The sequence below is a fragment of the Melopsittacus undulatus genome, chromosome 4, assembly GCF_012275295.1.
Source record: "Melopsittacus undulatus isolate bMelUnd1 chromosome 4, bMelUnd1.mat.Z, whole genome shotgun sequence".
Classification (NCBI taxonomy): Eukaryota; Metazoa; Chordata; class Aves; order Psittaciformes; family Psittaculidae; genus Melopsittacus; species Melopsittacus undulatus.
In genome coordinates this window covers 98,905,067-98,926,314 of record NC_047530.1, presented here as the reverse complement: position 1 = coordinate 98,926,314, position 21,248 = coordinate 98,905,067, and the positions used below count along the sequence as shown (strand labels likewise).

The following is a 21,248-nucleotide window of genomic DNA, read 5'->3' as shown; positions in this document are numbered from 1 at the left end:
CCCTGTTTGAGAAAGCAGAATATTGCCCCAAAGGTGCTACACTTCTCCCTCCCATGTGCACTAGATGTCCCCAAAGATGTCTTCTGGAACTCAAGGCCTGAGCAACATCCACATACTATATAGAAGGCAGCACTGGATGTTCTCAACATAGCAAAATGCATCCCAAAGCCTGTCAGGGGTTTTCACCAGAAGTGTCCATTCCCTACAAATATTAGGCATAATCTTAAAGGCTTGGGATTTCTTAAAAGCTGCAAGAAACGACTGGATTTAAGTTTTTAAAAATACAGTTTTTCCAGTTGAAAAAAAATTCAATCAGCACAATCAGAATACTGTCAAAACTCATTTCAGACTGAAAAGTAACTGTGAGGTATTTAAGATTAAATTCTTTGAGCATTTGTAATAAGTGTCATTCAGAATTGAAAGAAATAGTAAAGATGACTTGAAAACAGAGGCCAGGGACTAACACAAAATTGCAAGTGGGAACAACAAATCCCTGTCCACATGTGGAGAAGGAGAGAAGTTTGGGGCTGGTGACAAAGATGCTTGTCCTGCAGGCTAGTGACAGTGAATAGAGTGGACAGGACAGAGCACCACACTAGGAAAGCAGAAAAGGGTTTCAAAATCGTTACATTATCAAAAGAAGATGACAGACAGTGCTTTACCTGGCAAGTGGCCTTGCTGTGTAAGCATTTAAAAGGAAGGATTCTTAGAAGGAAGAAAAAGAAATTATGTGTAGATATGGGGTACACAAGGAAGACCTTATCTCAAGGATGCACACACGGTGGGACAGAAAAGCTCTAGCCCTGAAAGAGTACCTCCACAGCCTCTCCAAAGCTGGATGGTTACTAGAAGCACAGGGAGGAAAAAAACCTCAACTATGAGATGAATGCTTATAAGCCTTTTTGCTTTCTTCCAGACACTTTAAAGAATTATCAGTGAAATACAGCATATTTTGTTAAACCAATCCTTCACATTTGTTAATAAAATCAGAAGGAGAAAACCATGATGAGTTTGTTGTGCTAGGCTTTGCAAATGGATTCTTAAAAACACATTACAAGATACAGTTTGCTAAAAATAAATATTAGCTTAACACCAGTGGAAACTGAAAAAGGGTTGCTAACCTTGTTTTCTCACATGCAGCCTGACCCAGGGCATGTGCACAGAAGAAAGAGAACCATAAATTTATGTAAATTAAAACCAAGGGTTTCTTCACCGCCTTTAAAAATGTTTGCTATTCTTGAACGAATAAGTAATCATCCATCTCCAGTCTATATCCAACTCTTCTTGCGCCTGTTACGATGGCAACAACCTTATCAGATTGCTGTCACCACAGTCAACTTCTCGTCTTGGCATTAAAAGATGACCAGGAGGCAAAAAAATAAGCTTTGCTCTTCCACAAAGGCTGACTACAGCTTTGCAGGTGTTGGAGAGCACTCAATGACAGAAATACAAAGTGTTAATCCTGGAGCACTAACTCCAGAAATGAAATTATGGAACATCTTGGGTTAAACTTTGGCGAATAAGGGACATACCTACAAGGTGGATCTCAGCCAGCAGGTCAGATCTAGCACTCCCATCCAACACTCCAAGTCAAAGCCAAAACATAACTTATTTTCATCTGTGCTATTTTAGCAGTGACAAGATGCATCAAGGGGGTAGGTTCGCACAGTGTAAGATTTTCCATTTAAATTGCAAACTGCAAGACAAGAGGCAGGTGCAGACAGACCACATGCACATGAAAGGAGATAATACCAGCCAGGGTGGGGCTTGAAGTTGTGCTTTTTTATTAGTCCCAAGAGAAAAGCTGTGTTTAAAGTAGCAGATCTGGAAGACAACAGGGGTGGCTTTATAAACACCTATGAGAAACCCCCTCAGTACAAAACCTGGGCAGTAGAAATTATTTGATGCACAATGGACCCATCTGTCAAACCTGACTGGGGCATGGTAGGGAATTTTCAGTTTGTGAGGAGTCTTCAAAGGGAAGAAACTGATTTTCAATTTCATAGAGAAAAATAAAACTGATGAGAGAGATGCAAAAAGTGACAGAGGGTGCTTAATATTTATTTATAATTCCAGCAGAAATTTGGAATAACTACAAGTGTGGCAAGACTCGGTCAATAGCGGAAGAGAAGACTGAGGCTTTTAGAAAGAAAAGGGGAAAAGCTGTGTCCTGAAGGTGGGACAGACGCAGACAGAATCTGCAAGACTCAGGACAGTGATGCGTTTGAGTGGGTTTAGGAGGACAGGCTGAAAGAGAGACTGTCATTTCCTCTGCCTCTGCTCAGCAGTGTTTGCCCTCCATCGTGTGCAGTGCAGTAGCTGTGGAGCAGAGATGTGTCCTGTTCAACAGCTGCTCCTCGTGCAGAGCCAATAACCTCTGCAGGAGAGACAGGGAATTACCTGGGCATGGGGCTTTTTTAGCAACACCAGCTGAACCCATGGACTTACAACTCAGGCTTTACCAAGGCTTGAAGAGAATGCTGAGGCTACAGACATTAGGAAGAATCAGGATGGTGGTGATTTTTATAAAGCTTGAAAAAAGAAGGTGAAAGAGCTGAGGAGTGACAGGAAGAATCAGAACTCTACTCCAGTTATATTAAGCTAGAGTTGTCTGTAATATTTTATTACAAAGAAAAAAAAACAAACACCCCAAAGCAAAAATTTAGGTTGGCCAAAGGAGATTTAAGCACTACAGAGGAGAGGTGAATCTGTTCATTGATTGCAGGAAGGATATGGCTGAAATTACACAGAAAGAAGTGAGAAGTTGCTCCTGGGCAGAACCTAGAGGTGACTTTGCCAGATGTGGGAAGGAAGGCAAGGAAGACTGCTGAAATGCAGGAGAGGCAGGAGGAGAGAACAGCAGGACTGGGGAGGGGATGCAAACCCTCACACACACCAGCTCCAGGAGAAGCAATCCAGCTGACAGCACTGCAAGCAGTTGAACATACCAAGCACCACGAAGGTGACTGATCATGCCCTTTTTTTCTGTGAAGAAAAGATGACCTCAGAAGAGAGGTGTGTGGATATGTATTTCTATGTGCACATAAAGTTTTAAACTTCACATCTTGAGCAATGATGCCGTGTGATCTTTAACCATCTCCTAGTCCCTAACTAGGTCCTGTTTACTCTGCACCTCTCACAATCATTCACAGCAATTCAGTCACTGATGTAGCATGCCACAGAGGATGGCCACCAGATCTCCAGCACTGCTCCACTTCTCCTGGGTGCAGAACACCCTTTGCAGGCTCCTTCCTCACCCTGTCCCTGTGCCAATCCCCCCTGAGCCCCTGTGGGTCACAAGTCCACTAAGCTCATAAGAGCAGCAAGAACGTAAGTAAGCAGCCATATGCTCCTGCCTGCTGGGTAAGGAGAGAGGGGGTGAGCAGGCCCCCAGAAAAATGCTGGGCAGCAGCAGGATGAATTCCCCAGGAGCCATGTCCCCCAAGGTCCACCCAAGTCCATATAAAGGAGACTGAGATCCCTTCAGCAGCAGCAGCTGCTTCTCCCACCCCGTCTTCTAGCAGCTCCTCTGACCCAGAGGCAGAGCAGCTTCTCTATGCCATATAATTAGTTATTTTTGAGAGCAGCAATACACTTCTGACCTTATTCTCTTTTCATCTTGGTGCATCTTTATTATTATTATTAAGGCATCATATGTTAGAAGTTGTAAGTAGAAAATGAGAAGATCAAAGTAAAAAATGATGCTCTGGAAGCATCCAAGATCTCCTTCTTGATTTAGAGTGGTTTTGCTGCAGTGATCAGGTCAGGTCTGTCAGCAGACTAACAAGAAATGTAAAAATGTATTTATGTATTCTAACAAAAGAAAGCAAGATCGAGTCCAGCTCTGTTCAAGATTTAGGGATGTTTTAAAAATTCTGTTTATCTTTCTCTTCCAAATGTGCTGTTTGGGAGTCTTCTCCTTTGCTAATATCTGGTGATTCAAGAGGAGGAGGAACAGCTTGACCAAGGTGGTGGCTGATCTGTCCATGCTGCAGATGGTGGCACAGAATGAGTTAAAAAAACCCTAAACTTTCCATGCTATCTCCTCTTGATAAACCTTATCTTCTAAAAGGTAAACTGGTACACTGTTGGCCATAAGATTACGTATACTTTACAAGTTAATTTGCTTCTCTGTATTAATTAATCAGTTCCCTGCCATAGCTCCTTTTCCACTGTCCGCTTTGGACAAGCCAGTGAACCCTCCTATCTACCAAATTCCCGTTAGTTACTATTCCTAGTGTAGATCAGAACTACTTACAGAGCATTTTACACCTGTATTAACATCACAGAGTTAATCCAGTGTAAACTAAGCCTGACTAGTTATTGCAGACATGTAACTACAACCAGCGCTGCTGAGATTAGGGCCAACAGCACCTCTGCTCCTCTCTCTAACCTTGTATGAGCACACACAGGGGTCAAGTTCAGCTTCTGCCCTCACCCACATCCTCCTGCAGGTCTGCCAGGAAGCAAAACGGTGGCTCCGCTTGTGCTCTCCCTAGAGGTTTAGATTGGATATAAGGAAGAAATTCTTTACTGTTGGGGTGGTGAGGCACTGGAATGGGTTGCCCAGGGAGGTTGTGAATGCTCCATCCCTGGCAGTGTTCAAGGCCAGGTTGGATGAAGCCTTGGGTGATATGGTCTAGTGTGAGGTGTCCCTGCCCATGGCAGGGGGGTTGGAACTGGATGATCTTAAGGTCCTTTCCAACCCTAACTGTTCTAGGATTCTGTGATTCCATACCACATCCCCTCAACCTCTGACAGAGGCAGGCACCTGAGCTAGAGAGGTCCCAGGGTACAGTACAAGTATAAATCTTGCATCAGTTTTGAACCAAAGCTGTATCTTTACGATTCAAGTGTTTCCACTGTGCACTGAGTTTTCCCTTCCCCTCCTGCCATACCAGGCACAGCCATGATGCACAGCTAAACTGCTGCCCCAGAGGTAGCCACGTTTCCCTGCCCAGACCACAGCCAGTGGAGCAGCACTCTTAGAAAGTTCATGACAGTGCACACTGCAAAAAAGTAGCTACATAGAGCCCGAATGCAATTATTTCATGGCCACATAGTATTTCCATGCTGCACAAATCAATGTAAAAGATGCTTTCTTCTAGGGGCCTCATATAGACACTGTTTTTAAAATGCATTCCCTCTGCTAAATATAAATCAGTAAGAGTTTTTGTTCTTCCAAAAGATTAACTAGCCTCAGTATTTTGGGATCTAATTCTGGAATACTTGCAGAGGTGCCAGCATTCTCTTCCAATTTAAATACAGTTTAATGGAAAGTCTATCCTGGGCACATTTTCCATGTACAGTGTAATAGCTTGGAAGTCTGAATATTGAGATCTCACCAGAAACTGAAGTAACCTGTCAGGGTTAAACTTTAGATATTTGTCAGGGCAAGAAGGAAGGTGGGAGCAATGAAGAGCAGGAAAAAAGCAAATGTAAGAGTGGTAGACACAAGCAAATGGACTCATAGAACCAAAATCCAAAGATGGTAGAAAATGAAAGAACTTATTGACAAAGACATGCAAAGAAAATGTGAGCTAGAGAAGCTGTGGTTCTGAACTCAAGCTCTTGAATTAGCTTTGAGTTATACCTCTGTAAAATGAAAGGTGTGCCTCTAGACTCAAGACACTGAGTTGGCTCCACAGCAGCCTACTCACACTGCATATTTAGAATACCATGAGCTAAATTAAGATGTTATTTTTTATACTCCCTCTATCACCAGTGGAAAAAGATAGGGTCATAAGAGGGTAATAAAGAGCATCTCTGAATTATGCTTCTCATCTGGATCATCAACTGAAGCACATACTGCCACTGCACTACCATTCATCCCAGGGCATGAGATGCAGAACGCAGTGGCCCAAAATCTGCTGTTCGTGACTATCCCATATCCCAAGCGTATTGTTTAGAACAGCTCCCTAATGAGAGACCACCTCTCATCAAGAAAGACAAAAGTCCCAGGCTGGAGACACCATCCTGCCTTCCTCTCTCCAGAAAATTTTGGCTCTGCCATGTGTTCCCAGAATAAGGCAAGCGAACAGTAAGAGCCTGGAATAGTGCAGGCTCTCCAACATAGAACAGAAAGCAGGAACATCTTACAGAGACAGTGTTTGCAAGTATTATGAACAGGTTCTGTTCATAGCTCCCAAGCAGAGAACAATGACTGCTGGAGGGATACCTCTAGAAAGAGCCTGGAAAACCCTCCAAGACAGGACAGCATCATTCATCTCAGAGCAAACTCTGGAGTTGTACTAACTGAAATATCCCTGAGATTATAGTGATTTAACCCTCAAATACCATCAGTTCCTCAAAGCCATGAAAGGCTTAGAGACCAGCATACCAGGTGAGCTTAGATCACAGTGAACAGCAAAGAACTCCTTCCTCAAGAGTTCAGAGAGCTCCTTGCTCAGGGCTCAGCCATACTGGGGATTCAGCACCACACATGCTTTTTGCCTTGTCAAATATGTGTCCTTGTGCACAGCACAGCCCTGATGTGCTCTTGCTTTACAGCAAAGCATGTTAGTATGGCATAGTATTTCAGTTCAGAAACTTTGTTGACAACTTTGGACTGTAGTTGTGAAATCTCCAGTGGCTTCATTCCCTCTTCGCCTTTTGCTGCTTGAATTTATTGTGAAAGTCACATGTGTATGCTCTCACTTTAATTTAGCATGTGGGTAGGTCAGGATGTACATCCCAGAGCCTGTAGCTGGACAGTGCAGATTATGTTTATCATTCAGCACAACATACCATGAAGTTTGATGCTGTAATGCTATTTCTAAAGAATCTCAGGAAGCAGTTTTAATTCTGTCATGCATGACATTTACACTTGGAGTGTGCATTTTTTTCCTAATATAAACCATCCATTAGATACACTTTGAGGTACTGTAAAGTTGAGTCATTTCGTGTGCAGTCTTGTTTGAAAACAAGGTAGATTTTTAGATTGGATCTAAGGAAGAAGTTCTTTACTGTAAGGGTGGTGAGACACTGGAATGGGTTGCCCAGGGAAGCTGTGAATGCTCCATCCCTGGTGGTGTTCAAGGCCAGGTTGGTTGGACAGAGCCTTGGGTAACATGATTTAGTGTGAGGTGTCCCTGCCTATAGCAGGGGGGTTGGAACTGAATGATCTGAAGCTTCTTTCCAACCCTATCCATTCTATGATTCTAAAATGCAATGCTCAAGTCACAGTTATTTCACACGCTTCCTCCTGAAGTCCCCTGCTATTGCTCCTTGCAGGGCCTCTTGAGAGCATGCTTACCAGAAGCACCTCCTTACTCCCATCCGTATTTAAAACCTAACAAACACTTCTGAGACGTAGTGATTACTTTCCTAGGGCCCAAGCAGTACTCTGCCTCAAGGCTTACACTTAATCCTTTCACTGTTAGCTGTTAGTCGGTACAGTCTCCAAACTATTTCCAGCCACACCAGTTAGCCAAATATCAAAAGTTTTCATTCAAGATAAAGTCCAAAAGCAATCTTAAAGCCCTTTAAACACACACCTCCTGAGGGTCTCTTTGCTGCAAGGCTTATGTCATTGTGAAATGGAATATGAAATTTCTTTACTGATAATGAAGACTGCACTTGGAATTCTAGTTTTGCTACACAGTGACTGCACCCAAAAGATACTGATTCCAGTGGCTTTTTTCCTGATTATATTTGGCAGCAAATAAATCCTGAAAGTGTGGGGTTATTAGAGCAGGTGAAACTACTACTGGCCATGTTTAACATCCTTTTTTATGTTTCAGAATTATAGGGACCATGCACTTGCCTGAATTCCTCCTTTCTGTTCTTTCATCTCTCCCTCTGGCCATTTCTCTTTGAGGAAAATTCATACAAACACACAACCTTCCCCTCTGCTTGCTTTGCTATCCCTTCCTCTCCAAAACATCTTCCTCCTCTCTTGTCACCAGTGTTAAAGTTTGTTAGCTACTTCCCTCTTTCAAGTGTTTCACTTCCTTCACTGACCTCATCTGAAACAGCACATTTCTCCCTCACTTAGGATCTCTTGCACTCTGCTGATTTGCTCTCCTCAACACAGGCACTCTTCATACCTTCTTATTTTGAAACAATAAAAAACAAACTAAAAATCCCACCACCCCTCTCCTGAAACAAAACAGGTCCTACTGATTATACAAGGCCCCCCAAGCATAAAAATTTATAATCAGATGGATTTTGGTAGTACCTACTAGTTAATCTGTAATGTATTCCTGCAAAGTAATTTGCACTGGCACTAAGTGAGGTTACAGAGTTTGACATCAAAATGGCATTTTTTCAGGGGCACTGCTGGGATTAAAGCACAGGAGCTCTACGTTTGACTCCCTTCATCCATCCTACCTGGCAGAGCTGGCATGGCAGCACAGAAGTAAAGCTGCCAACCCAGCACAGGACACCAGCCCTGCTCTCCAGCAACTTCTCACTACACAAGCAGAAATTCTAACCAAGAACTTTTGCCCAAACCAGAGAGGTCCCCAGTAGCACCAGAAGTGTTAACTACTACATGGTTAAAATACTATTTCTTTTCCAGGCAAATAGTTTAAGTACTGTTGAGGCAAAAGCAGAAGAAAGGGCAACACATCTCCTTTTACGCAAGAATTTGGCCATCCATACACGCATTCCTTTATTAATCTGCACTTTCTGTCCCACAGTCAAGTGAAATCTAAATTACTGACTTTCCCACTCTTGTCTGGCTCTGAAGCACATTGCTTGCACCAGTTTAAACAACCTCTACCAGTAGTTAACCCTGTTTCTTTAGCAGACCAGCATCTAAACCTGGGCCATTGAATTAAAACATCAAACTTCAACAGCCAGTCAGGGCATAAAGTTACAGTTTATTTTAACAAAGATAAACAGCATCCCTGGCACTTATTCCAAAGAAGCAGCATGAATACTATTCCATCATCCTTCCTAGCAATTCCCATGCCAGACCCATGAAGTTATTAATTAATGTTTTGCTATAAATAGCTGCTGGAGTAGTCCATACAGGAACTTGTTTTCCTTAGCAGCTGCTTCAACACGTCAGCTGAGGCTGTTGAATCCTTATTTCCTGAGAACAAGAGCACACAGGACTGTTTTATTTCTCTAAAAGTGATTCTACCTGGTAGCCACCCCCTCATGTCGAATCTCACAAAGACAGAAGATATGTCTTACCCTGACCTTCTTACATAAGAAACAGCAAATAAATGGGAGTAAGAGGGAGACAACTTTGTAAGCAATAGCACACTTCCTCTGAATTTCAGTTGATTTTAATGAATCTGTCAGAACATATGCTGCTCAATACCCACAGCCAATGCTTGCACCAGAGGACAGCAGGAGGTGTCTCCTCACCTCTTCTGCTACTGTAACAGAACACAATAACTTCAGTCCTCAGATTTGCATAGGCAAAAATACACTTCAGACCAAAGCTCAAAGCTTTTTAATTACAAACCCTCATAGAACTCCACAAACTTTCATTATTATTTTCTTACAACTTGGGTAACAGAGTCAACTCCCCAAGTCATTCGGTAGAGGCTAACTCAATGTTTCCTATAAAAGGATGCTGAGGAAGCTTTGCCACCCCTTGCTCGGAAATTGTGTTAACATCAGTGTGTGCAAGCTGTGCAGAAGAAAACTTCCCAATGATTCAGTCTTCAGCAACTTTATACTACCCTGATCCTTCCTGGCTCAGATGACCACTTACCATTTACTGAAGTTGGGTAACGTGACTTGGTAGGAACATCATGAAAATAAAAAGATGACTGCATTTCTAAATAGCTGAAGGAAGAGACATGCTAGAAGAGCAAGCCAGCCTGGAATAGAAACAACACACTGCTTGAAAATTCATGCAAAAGGGCATTTTTGTATATTGGGGCATTGATAAGAGTGGAAAGAGGAGGAAATTCAATGTCACGCAATTTAGAGCACTGTTCCTGATGTAGCCAAATTCATGGCGTGACTGCTCTGTCACAAATAGGAAACAAGCCTAAAGGCTCAGGGGGCTTTATTCTCTTGGTGGAAAGACACCTACACCGTTTCATAAGAGCGAGGAGCAATTAAGTGCAGACGTCAATTCATCCATTTTCCTTGCTCTTTGTAGCTTGAACAATTTAGTCTTTGTCCAGCTAAGAGGCATTTCTTCTGATAAGACTAACCACTGGATTAGTATTATTATTATTATTAAGTATATAACTGAACCTGATTCTCTAAGCCATAGCTCTAAATTATGATTTAATAAGGACCACACTGCATCCCTGACAGCTGCTCCTTCCTGCCAGCACAGAGAGATGCAGCTGTTGAACTGGAGTCTGCAAATCCAGACCTCTGGGCTATGAAACATTTCCCTGATTAGTTTTCTGCACCCAAAAGCAGATCTCAACGCATGATCTGAACCTACCGCTGTGAACGCAGTATGCAGAGAAAAAAATATATGTCAAACTGAAGTTGCACAAATTCAAAACTGCTATCAAGCAGTATTTTTTCCTAGAGGATGCACTGCAAAATTACTTCTCTGGAGTACTGGGGTTATTTAAGGTACCTTGCCCATATTTACACTTTATTATAGCTGCCCACACAATACTACATACCTCCTCCTGCCTTAACTGAGCCAGCAGTACCAGCCACGTATGTGTCATACGACTACAGCTTCTGTCACATGCTAAAGAAAAAAAAGGATAAATTCCATCCCTGAGGGTTGAAGCACAGATTTCCCAAAGCACAAGATTACAAGAAGATGGAAACTGTGTATTGCCATGCATATATAACCAATGAATCTTAAAATAGTCCAACTCCTATATGCTAAAGAGTTTCTTCATCTACTTCAAGCAATTGCCTGTAAACTGGTCAGTCTGAAGCTGCAATCAGTTTGAGATGAGGCACTACATGGAGTCCCCATGAGCAGCTTTGCTGTATGGGGATTCAGAGCAGAAAGGTCTCTGTGGTATAACTCACAAGTGGTAGTCACTTTACAGATAATGGGACAGAAACATCTTCCAGCAAAATGGCTGAGGTTATCACATCTCTGGTGAAGAGCATTACAAGAACTGCAGTCATCTCTTGGAGGAACAAGTTTGACACTCTTTCAAATTTACTTACAGAACATTTGAAGGGTATTTCTCTACATTTTATCCTTCCTACCATGGGAACAGGTAGAATGTTTCATCCTTTGTATGATAAACACCATTGCACATCTGCCTAGGAAAGATACAGGGAGCTGTAATCCATTTCAGAAATTAATTTCTAATACGATGCAAGATTTTCTGCTGCATCCCAAAGACAGCCTTGCTTATTTTCCCACCTAAGCCTGACTGCTAGAAACCATCCACAGAGTAGCATAGGCCAAGCATGGGAAGATAATTTTACAGCTAATAATCATCTGAAATCCAGGCAATGAGATACAGAGACAATATCTAGAATCACTCACTCTTGCTCAAGCAATAGAAACTTGGGCTGGACAGAAAGGAGTCAGGAACCTTGTCATAACAATGCTGCTTGATCAAGATCTCTTCAGCCAATTTTGCAAAGCCAGTGATGGAAAGAAGGATTAAGAGCAGAAGGACAGCAACTCCTCCCATGCTGCAGCCCCAGCTCCATGCAAGATGGACCTGCACCCATCAGAACTCCCACACTTGCATGATTTCTAAATACATAGCTTCCCTCAGAATCAGAAAACAAGAAAGCAGCATGAGTGATGGTCTCTTTCCCTTTGGAGATGAAAGAAATCCGAACTAGTTCAGGATAACCAGAAAATAAATTAGGCGATTAATGTCTTCCAAATTGCACAAAATTGACAGCATCAATGATGTATCTGCAACAGGAATTAGATTCTTAAGACTACTTTATATTTGATAATCTGATTCTATTTGGTGTGCAAAGACAAAAGTAATTTTGATCTGGGATGCTGCAAAACATTATAGGCACCCACATATTTCTATCTTCCAGAGTGACTTTTTTCCTTGAACTTCTTTTTTAATCTCAGTCACTTTGTTAATCTCAGTCTCTTTGTAAAATGCTGTTTTTCAGCCTTTGAAAAATGCCAATTCTTAACAATCCTTATGTCTCCAGTCACTCTTCCAGCAGCTCTACAGAAAAGTAAGGTTTTATTTAAAGTATTTTTAGTTAAGTCAGTGAACATTAAAGATAGATCAGAGCTGAAGTTATAGCTTCCAAAACTCTCCCCTCAAAAGCCCTTCCCCTTCTTTCTTCACCTCCCAAAAGCTAAAGCCAACCAAACATTTCTGTCTGCTGACCAAAAGCTTGATCTGTGCAACAAACTAAAATCCAATCTCTATTTCATTCCAAAACCATACCCCCAGTGCCCTTGCCACCAAGTTGCCATTTCCTCAGCTTTCTAGCATTTAGATTTACCAAGAAAAAGCAAAAGAATGACATTCTCCTCAGACAAAAAATGTTTACCGGAAATCTTCTTTGCTTTAGAGCAGCAACCAACCAATGGTGCATATCGCATTTACGCCAGAGCTGTGACGAATGCCTGTTGAGCTGCAGCACTTAAACCACTTGCATTTTAAACAGCAGTTTGTCAAGTGATGTTAGTTGTTTGGGAGGTCTCTGCTCCTAGGAACATAAACATTTCTTTTTATACTGATTGCATTTTCTTTTCCATGTGGTGCTTCCAGCAGAGGCTGAAATTAAAATGGTTTCTTTGTGTGCCACAGTGTGGTTTATGGCTCAATTCCCCCTCTATGCTTGTGAGCAGGGGGTAGCATCACAAGAGAACTCTGCACAGCACATTCCCCATCCTTGCTTTACAGGTGGAAGAGCTCTCCCAGGCTCAAACCCATCTACCCTCCTCCAGGCTACACAGCTTCCGTCTGGCTGATAAAAGGCCTGGGACTTGCAGCAGCCTGAGGACCACTTGAACTTTGGAAAGCACACAAAGGGCTCAGTTGCTAGGAAGCACTGCAAGAAACAGAAGAAGAAAAAGCTCTTGCAGGAGTCCGAGTCAAAAAAGAGTAAACAGATAAAACCAACCTCCAGACCTGACAAGGAGCAGCTCAAACAAATGCACATGTTTCCTTCAAACCACCTTGCATCTCAACCCACACTGCTTTTGAGGTTCCATCCTCGATGCCTGAGCTCTGCTTAAGCCAGGCCACAAGCTTCACAGCTCCTTGAAAAACGTATTTTCAGCCCTGCCCTGGTGTCTTGCAGCAGGTCCTGCTTTCACTGACCAGTCTACTGGCTAAGATCTTCCAATGTCACATCCATGCGGTGCCAAACAGCTGCACAGCAAGGTCTGTCACAGAGAAAATATGACAATGTCAGCCAGAGAAAGCTTTGTGAAATCACAGCAAGCAACGCAAAGACTTTACCTGTTTAGCAACACTAAACCAACATTTTCAGAGTCCCACTGATCCATCTGCAAGTCAGTTGTAGGCACTGTCATGTTAGGGTTTTGTGTGCTTCAATCCATGAGTGTTTATCTCCAATGGTAGTCAGAAACAAGAACAGCCTCTTCTATCCAGGCAAATTTTACAGAGGTCACTTACATCCATCCTGCCTGGGACAAGGGTTGTGTTCTTTTCTATTCTTCAGGCTTCATAAGCTAAGCCTGCTGTGAGCAGCTTCTTGAGCCTTCGGGGCTAAACCTGGGTAGGTCACCTCATGTGGACCAGCCTCACTCTGCCCTTATGCAGAACTGCCACATTAGGTACAACATGACTGGGCAAATTCAGGCTACTCAGCATCACTCAGTGCTTCCACTCTGCATTTGGATGCATCTACCAGTATAGGCAGAAAAAGATGTAAACTGAACCACAAAAAGCAGCTGATTTTCTTAGCAAGGGGCCTTGGTTTATCACAAAGGCTTCTCATAAAAAAAGTGATTTTAACTCAATGGAGAGATTGAGAATTCCAGATTTCTGCTGACACTGGCTTTTGGGAGGGAGGCAAGCAGAAGCAGACTGTTTACATTCTGTATCATGCTCACGAATATATATGGTTTTTATTATAGCTCCTAATTTACTATTTTCCATTTTTTTTAAATAAAATTCCTATCAACATTTCTAACAGGAAAAATATGTTCATGCATCCGATCAATTACCAATGCTCTCTCTGAGCCCACCCCCTTTGCTGTGCTGTTGGACCCACAGTAAATCTCAGATAAACCAAAGGTCTCCTCTCCCCAACCCCATCAACTGCAGTCATCTTGAATGTAATTTTTAATGCCAGCAAATCAGAGTGTGCCTTTAAGAGACAATCAAGGACAGAGTCAAGGAACAGAAATACCAGTGAGACCAGGTGAGACCAACTCCACAAGAGCTCCAGATAAGGTGGCTCTCATCCATTTTAGACCAGCTTCAGTCAGATAAATGCATTTTCAAAGGAAAACACTGATCTAGAGGGAGGCAGACAGGGAGAATAATGAACAGACAACAACGCTAATAGGGATGAACCCTAGAGCAAAGCACAGCAACACGCAGGGCTGCAGCATATGCTGTGATTGTGGGCACTCACACTGCAAGGCTTGTGGCTGGCAGCCACGCTCTTATTTAGCCTCTGGAAGGCAAGATCTCTCCTGACCTCCAGCTCAGTAGCCTGCTGTGCCATCAGTAATCCCTGCCGATTCCCGAGGGCAATCTATCAGGAACAATTTTTGCTTTGCTTTCACTTTCCAGGAAACTCCCTTTCCTTCAGGATTAATGTTTTTTAGATTGACAATGCAACACTCTCTGCATGTATGGATATCATTAATGTAAAATTCCTTAATAGAAGGAAAGCAGCCCTATCAATTTTGAGATCATATGTCTAGAGGCCGCCTCTTCTTAATTCCTGCTAGAAGTCAGCAATGGTAATTGTATTTGTTTATCAAATCTGGTTTATACTATTAGCAACATTAATCTTCTGGCTGCAACAGTACTTGTTCTGATTAAACATACTAATGATTCCCTAGGTTACGTCAAGGGATGCTGCAAACCTTCCTGAACAGACACCTACTACCTCTAAATTATTTGAATGATAGCTAAACGCGTCACTCATAATTCTTAAGAAAACAGGATTTCAGTAAGGAAGAGGTGAAGAAGGATCAGAGGTAAGGATGCTTCCACATGAAGAAGGGAGAGGACCAGTCAAAAAGAAGAAAAAGTAAACCAACAAAAATCTGACAAACAGCATCCAGTTCCCAAGTCCCACCAGAACAGAGCATCAGTTTGACACAGAAAAGCTAGCAGGAAAATGTCATGAAAGCAAAGGACAAAATGAGAGCTCTTTGCTCTCACCACATGTAGCAAGACCCCTACAGTCAAATACTGCCATAACTAATGAAAAACTCATTTGCCTTTCACAATAAATAGAACAGTTTTCAAGCATTAAGATGGTTACCCATAAAATCTTTACATACAGAGGTACCACACACTTCATTTTCAGAAGTGTTGTCAGCAGTCAATACACTTTTCTATCAGCCACCTTGGGACACTGGCAGATGACCCACAGGTCAGAGGCATGAATCAAAACAATCTCTGGGAGCCCCACTTTTAGCAAATGCCAACTCTGCTTTGGCAACTTGCCCTGAGTCTTCTGCACCAGTTAATCCAACCCTGAGCAGGATTAATTTCTCATACACACACATACTCATTTGCTTTCAGGGCTATGTACCAATTGTGCTGAAAGCAGAGTGAACTTAGAAAGAGCCTTTTCTCCACAGTCCCATACTAGTGCTTAACAAGCAATTGTCTGCAGAATATGGTAGATGTTAAACCCCTAATGAGGCTGATCCCATCATGCCATCAAATAAGAAGTTATTCCAAAATCTAGGCAATAACTTAGGCATGATAAGAATACAAATTAATACTAATTTGGAAAGAAATCTCACTTATGATTGGTGTTGTCAGGTCTTCATTATTTCCACCATTGCTGCTTCTTATTTCTTCTGGAATACTTGCAAGGGTTGGAACTAGATGATCTTCAAGGTCTCTTCCAACCCAGACCATTCTATGATTCTATGAGTTAGGTATAGGAAGATGGACATTATTAAATTCAAAGATATGTACAGCAGTGTGCACTGGAGGACCGTGCTACTTAGTGATATTAACTGTAAGGGTAAAATGTGGTATTTGGAACAGTTATTGCAGCATAGGCAATAAGAAACAAAGCATAGGGCTGATTTCAGCATTTACATATAGATACACCATTCCCTACACTACAAGACATTAAAAGAAATCTAAAAATAGAGCTCTATTGTGCAATATAAGAATAAACAAAGTTGCATACAGTAGCTATTTTACACCGGGGAAATGGCCTCCACCCTCTGCTGTTCCCCAAAGCCCTACAGCAGCAGCTCAGCAGCTCTTCCTAGGGCTGAGTATCAGCAACTGAATATCCCATATCTCCCACCCACAAGTGTGAGCAAGACAGAAATCATTCCCCAGAATAACAAAATGCAGAGGAAGAACAACACCAGTTGTCTTTGCACAGGAATAAATGACCAGTCAGATGAAGTGAAGTCTATGGCAAATAGATCCTGATGAAATGAGAAATGAATACAGACAGGCACCCAAAAGCCTATTGCCATGTAAAGTGGACAGAGCCCTGCTACATCTTAACTCCTGCTTTTTCTCCATTATTTCAGCACAACCACATAACTGTGGCTGTATTGCTCACCAGACCTATATATACATGGTAAGGGGAAAATCTGGCCATGCACAAAACTCATGTCGGCCTCTACACCACATGAAGACGAGTAAGCCATTATTTATATTGTATCCACAACTTACAGAGCATTATCTGCAAGCAGCTTAAAACCTCAGCTGTTCAAACTGAAAATCACATCTATCAGTATCTCTTCCCAATCTAAAAAGCTGATGCCCTCTCACTAGGAACATCTTTTCAATTACATTGATGCCATACAATTACAGTTTGGAAAATGTAGCCCAAGATACCTTTCTTCCTGCTCCTTGTAAAACTTATTCTGCTGCAAAACACTGATGGATTCCTATGACATGCAATTAAAGCAAAGATAAAACAAAGCTCTGCAATAAGAGACTTATTAGTAATTATGACTTGTAGGAGGGAAGGTTATTGAGCAAATGTGCAGGTATGCTCAAGCTCACATATCCCCTGAACATGAGTTAATCCACTATGCACACTATAGCTAGTCAAAAACCCTCTGAAGAGATGTGTGCATGTTAATCACTAAACTCTGCACATCTACATACACTGAATCCCTGTCCCAGCTCAGTACAACAGTCTCCTTAGCTAAATCATCACTGTGTGTTAGTTTGGTTCTGAGTGAAAGAGAAATGAAAAATACCCAGGTGGTTTTTTTTCTCAGGCAGAAACTCATGAAATTAAGAATAGGATCTAGGTGCAAATAGCATCTCACTCATAGCCATAAGGAGGAATTAAAAACCACTGCAGCAGGTGAACAGTTGACGCAAACACATAAGAACATATATTATGACATATGCATCTATTGGAGATACATTTCAAGCATTATTAGCTAGTAAGTAGTTTAATATAAATATTTAGTAAACTTATCATATGCAGTCATTCTTGAAGAAATCAGATGAACCACAAGCAACCATATTAAAATTTCCTGTTTAAAATATTGCTGAACACCACATGTATAGATATAACTTTTTAAATAGCAAGTAAACATCCTGCCCACCAAGATTGTGCTACCTTTGAACTTCCTATTTCAACTTGTCTTAGCATAGAGGGCTCTGGAAAGCACTCCAATGACTTCTGTGGATGGTGGTGTGAAAGGAAGAGGGAACATGGAAGAGGAACACAGACCATCACAGTACCAAGCACAAGGATGTAGATGGAGACTTCATGAGTGTGCTTCATCACTGCACATCATTTCAGAGAGAAGGACTAACTCCCATGTCCCAGCATGTCAAGCCATCAGATATCTCCTTTTCAAAACAAAAGTGCTGCCTTTCATGGCAGAAGCCCATTGGGATTTGTTTGCTAGCAATGAATGACCTTGGAGGTGAATCTCTCCTGGGAAGCTCAGGCAACTGATGCTTCAGTGACCATAGTTCAATGCTTATTTTTCTTCCCAGTCGCACCAGATGGGAAACTTTCCTTGAGGTGACTCAGGGCCCATTTAGCAACCACCAACTCTATCATTAGGACAGACTAGCATGGCTCTCCTTGTGCTGCCACCATAACAAAGGAAATCAGCGTTTTAACTCAGAGATGCCTACACTAAAGAGGGCAAAAGATGTCAAGTGTTCCTCATCATGTCAGTCTGTGTACAGTTGCACTTGACCACTACAAACCTCTGTCCTCACTCTAGGGCACCCACAGCTTTTAAAAGATCACCACCCTGATTTTATGCTTTTTTGAAAGAGTCCTCCCTCATCATCCACTTCAGAAGCTCCTCTCTCCATTTACTTTTTCAACCCCACCAAGTCCAGAGTAGGTTCCAGAGGAGGTGTATGTTGGGGAAACACTGACTTCCTCCCTAGGACCAGCTCAGCAGAGCCACAAGCAGCCAGCATGTGCACTATCTCCCCATCTGAGCTAATTTTCAGTGAGGTTAAATTACATAGGAGCCTGTGAAAATCCCAGCCCATCCCTGCAGCATGGAGAGGTCACCAGGTATTTCTGGAGGGCATGAATTTATGCTTTACCTGAGCTTCCTAAATGAAAGAATGCCAACCCCCAGGGCTGTTAATGCAGCTCCTTTCAGCAGTTTTACTTGAGTTTCAATTTTATTTCAGAGAAATGGATAAGGTTTCCGTTTTCTTTCCCTGACTATTTTGAGACACATCTGAAACAGAAATATTCAACAGAAAGATGGAACTGGAGGAACAGTGGCCACAGACAAACCACAAGTGCAGATGCAGTCTGTTTTTGCTAAATGTGCTTTGTTGCATGACTTTTTATTATTTATTTATTTAAATTTTAATGCATGCCCATTTTTTTTAAAGCATCACTGTGCTAAACACAGAGTGCACCACATCTGAATATAATACAGCCTGTATCCCCTCCGTATGAAGAGGGAAATTTGAGTTCATTACTCATATCTCCTTATTTGTCTCCCTCTTCCAATAAAACAAAACTAGAGAAGCACACTTGCTGGAGTGGAACCACTGAAAGGCAGAAGTTGCAGGATTACTGTGCAGTGTGCTGCCAGCTGCAGGCAGAAGAAAGCCCCAGCAGCAATGCCAGGTCCCTGGCACACACAGGAAACATATACAACTATTTCTTTCCCAGCCAGGTTTGGGGTTTTTTTTAAATTCATTCAAAGAACGCTTCAAAGGGGTAAAGGCACTTACAATCGCAAGACAACAGCCAGAGCTCTTGTTTTTTTACATTGACCAAACAGTCCTATTGTTCTGCATATATTATGTATATCATGAGATTAGAGAAGAAATAAAGCCTGGCCACAGGAACTTCAGAGCACAAACAATAAACAAATAGCAATCTCTATTGAGGCATGCTTGCTCAATGTCTTTAGGATGAAAGTCATCTACATCCTATACTCATTTGTTCCTTAAACTGTAGGGTTTGGATTTTGTGGAAAACATGAGAAGAATCAGGACTGTAATTTACAGCCTAAGATTATATACCTCAAGCATCTTTATTAGAAGAAAGGACACAAGATACTTCAAGCCCACAGGATGCTTTACCTGCATCTTTCATAACTATGTTTACTATTGTAACAAGGAAGTGTGTCTGAAAATACATTCATACTGCACTGATACACAGCACATTTACTATGTCCAAAGTTAAACAGAACAACTCAGAGCAATAGGCAAGTTTAATATTAAAGGAGTGCAGTATTCTCACAGAAGTATTTATGGCATGAGATTTCCACAGACAGGGATATGGCTAGTATTGCTCATTCTCTGTAGATTCAAATCCTGGTGTAGCATTGGCTTGTGCAGGATATTCCAGTCCCTTTCCAGCTCCCCCCTCTTCTACACTGCAAACGCAGCGAGTGTGCTGCACTTAATGGCTTTAGCTGTGTCTAATATCAGTCAATTCAAACCAGCGCTCATCCCAGACCTTATCAATTTAAAACGAAATACACCAGAGTGTGTGTTAAGAAAGAACTGCTGGTGGAAAGGAAGAATAAGGTTTGGAGAGCCTGCTAAGCCGCCCCGCAGTAACCTCTACCATAGCTTAGCTGTTTTTTCCCCGTGGGAGCTGTCAGACATGCACACATTTACGGTTACTTTCTTTTCGCCCCTGCCTCTTCCCCCGCAACCCGCCAGCGCTGCGCAGGCAGGTGCTTATCCCTCATCCCTGGCAACCCAGCTAGCCCAGCGCACCCCAGCCCGGCTGCTCCTCCGGCCGCTCTCCGCTGCGGGATGCTCTGGAGGACGGGGCTGACACAGCCGCATCACCCGCCGCACCTTGCCCTGCCGCTGCCCCGGCTCCTTACCGTAGAGCAGGCTCCTGGTCACCTGCCCGCCCATGGCCACGCAGTGTTGCGGGGCCGCCACCGGCGGCTGTGCCCTTCCCGCAGCCACCGGCCCAGGCGGGAGCCGCTGCCCCGCGCCGGCCGCAGCCACCCACTCCCGCGCCTCCCGCCGCGGCACCGGCGCTGCGAGCTGTCATGTTTATTTACATAAGAAGGAGGAGACTCCGCGGCTTCCTGAAATAGCTGCCGGCCTTCCTTCCATCGGTGCCCCCCCCGCGCACGGCACGCACCGGCCCGCGGAGCGGAACGCGGTGGGTAACGGCATCCACCCGCGATGCCACCGCCGACGGTGCTGCCGGAGGGGGCTCAAAACCCGGCGGTACCCAGCGCCCTGGCAACATCACGGACAAAGCAGGAGGCGCTGCCAGCTCCACGGGGGGAAAACGCAAGAAGTCGTTTAGAAAATCAAACAAGTTGGGCCATTTGAAACTTTCACTCCCCAGGGGTTGGTGTCCCAGTGCAAAGCCCTGGAGTGCATGAGAGTGGGGGGAAAAATTAAAGTAAGAAAAAAAAGTATTACCAGACATCACCGCACCAGAGTCTTCCAACTGGCCTCTGCTGGTAAATTATGAATTACTCAATGGCAAAGTGCTTGAAATGCAGAATGGTTCGCCACGGACTGTAATAATAAAAACATTACCCCCCCTAAACTCTTTCTATGCGAGGCTTGCATGCTCAGCCCACATAAAATGCTCCCTGCTCTCCAGCTCATTACCTCTGCCGATGGATAATGGCCAGCATTACTAAAAGCAGGGAGATGCCGAGGGTGGTGCAGAGAGGTGCACAGGGTACCACAGCCAGGGTTGGTCCCTCGATTGCTCTTTGCACCCCACAATTCATGCAGGAGCCTGCTTGATCCCTCTTCTCCATCGCCAGCACAGCG

The 21,248-nt window shown here is 43.1% G+C and overlaps 1 protein-coding gene across 1 annotated transcript in view; it reads right to left on the bottom strand.

Annotated features, from left to right (window-relative positions):
• Positions 1-20,423, bottom strand: part of NEURL1 (neuralized E3 ubiquitin protein ligase 1) — a 90,838-nt gene extending 70,415 nt beyond the window's left edge. The window contains exon 1 of the mRNA XM_031053893.2: positions 20,327-20,423. Within this exon, the coding sequence (XP_030909753.1) occupies positions 20,327-20,360 (34 nt within the window). The 5' untranslated portion in view covers positions 20,361-20,423. The remainder of the gene's footprint in view (positions 1-20,326) is intronic.
• Between the last annotated feature and the right edge of the window lie 825 nt (positions 20,424-21,248).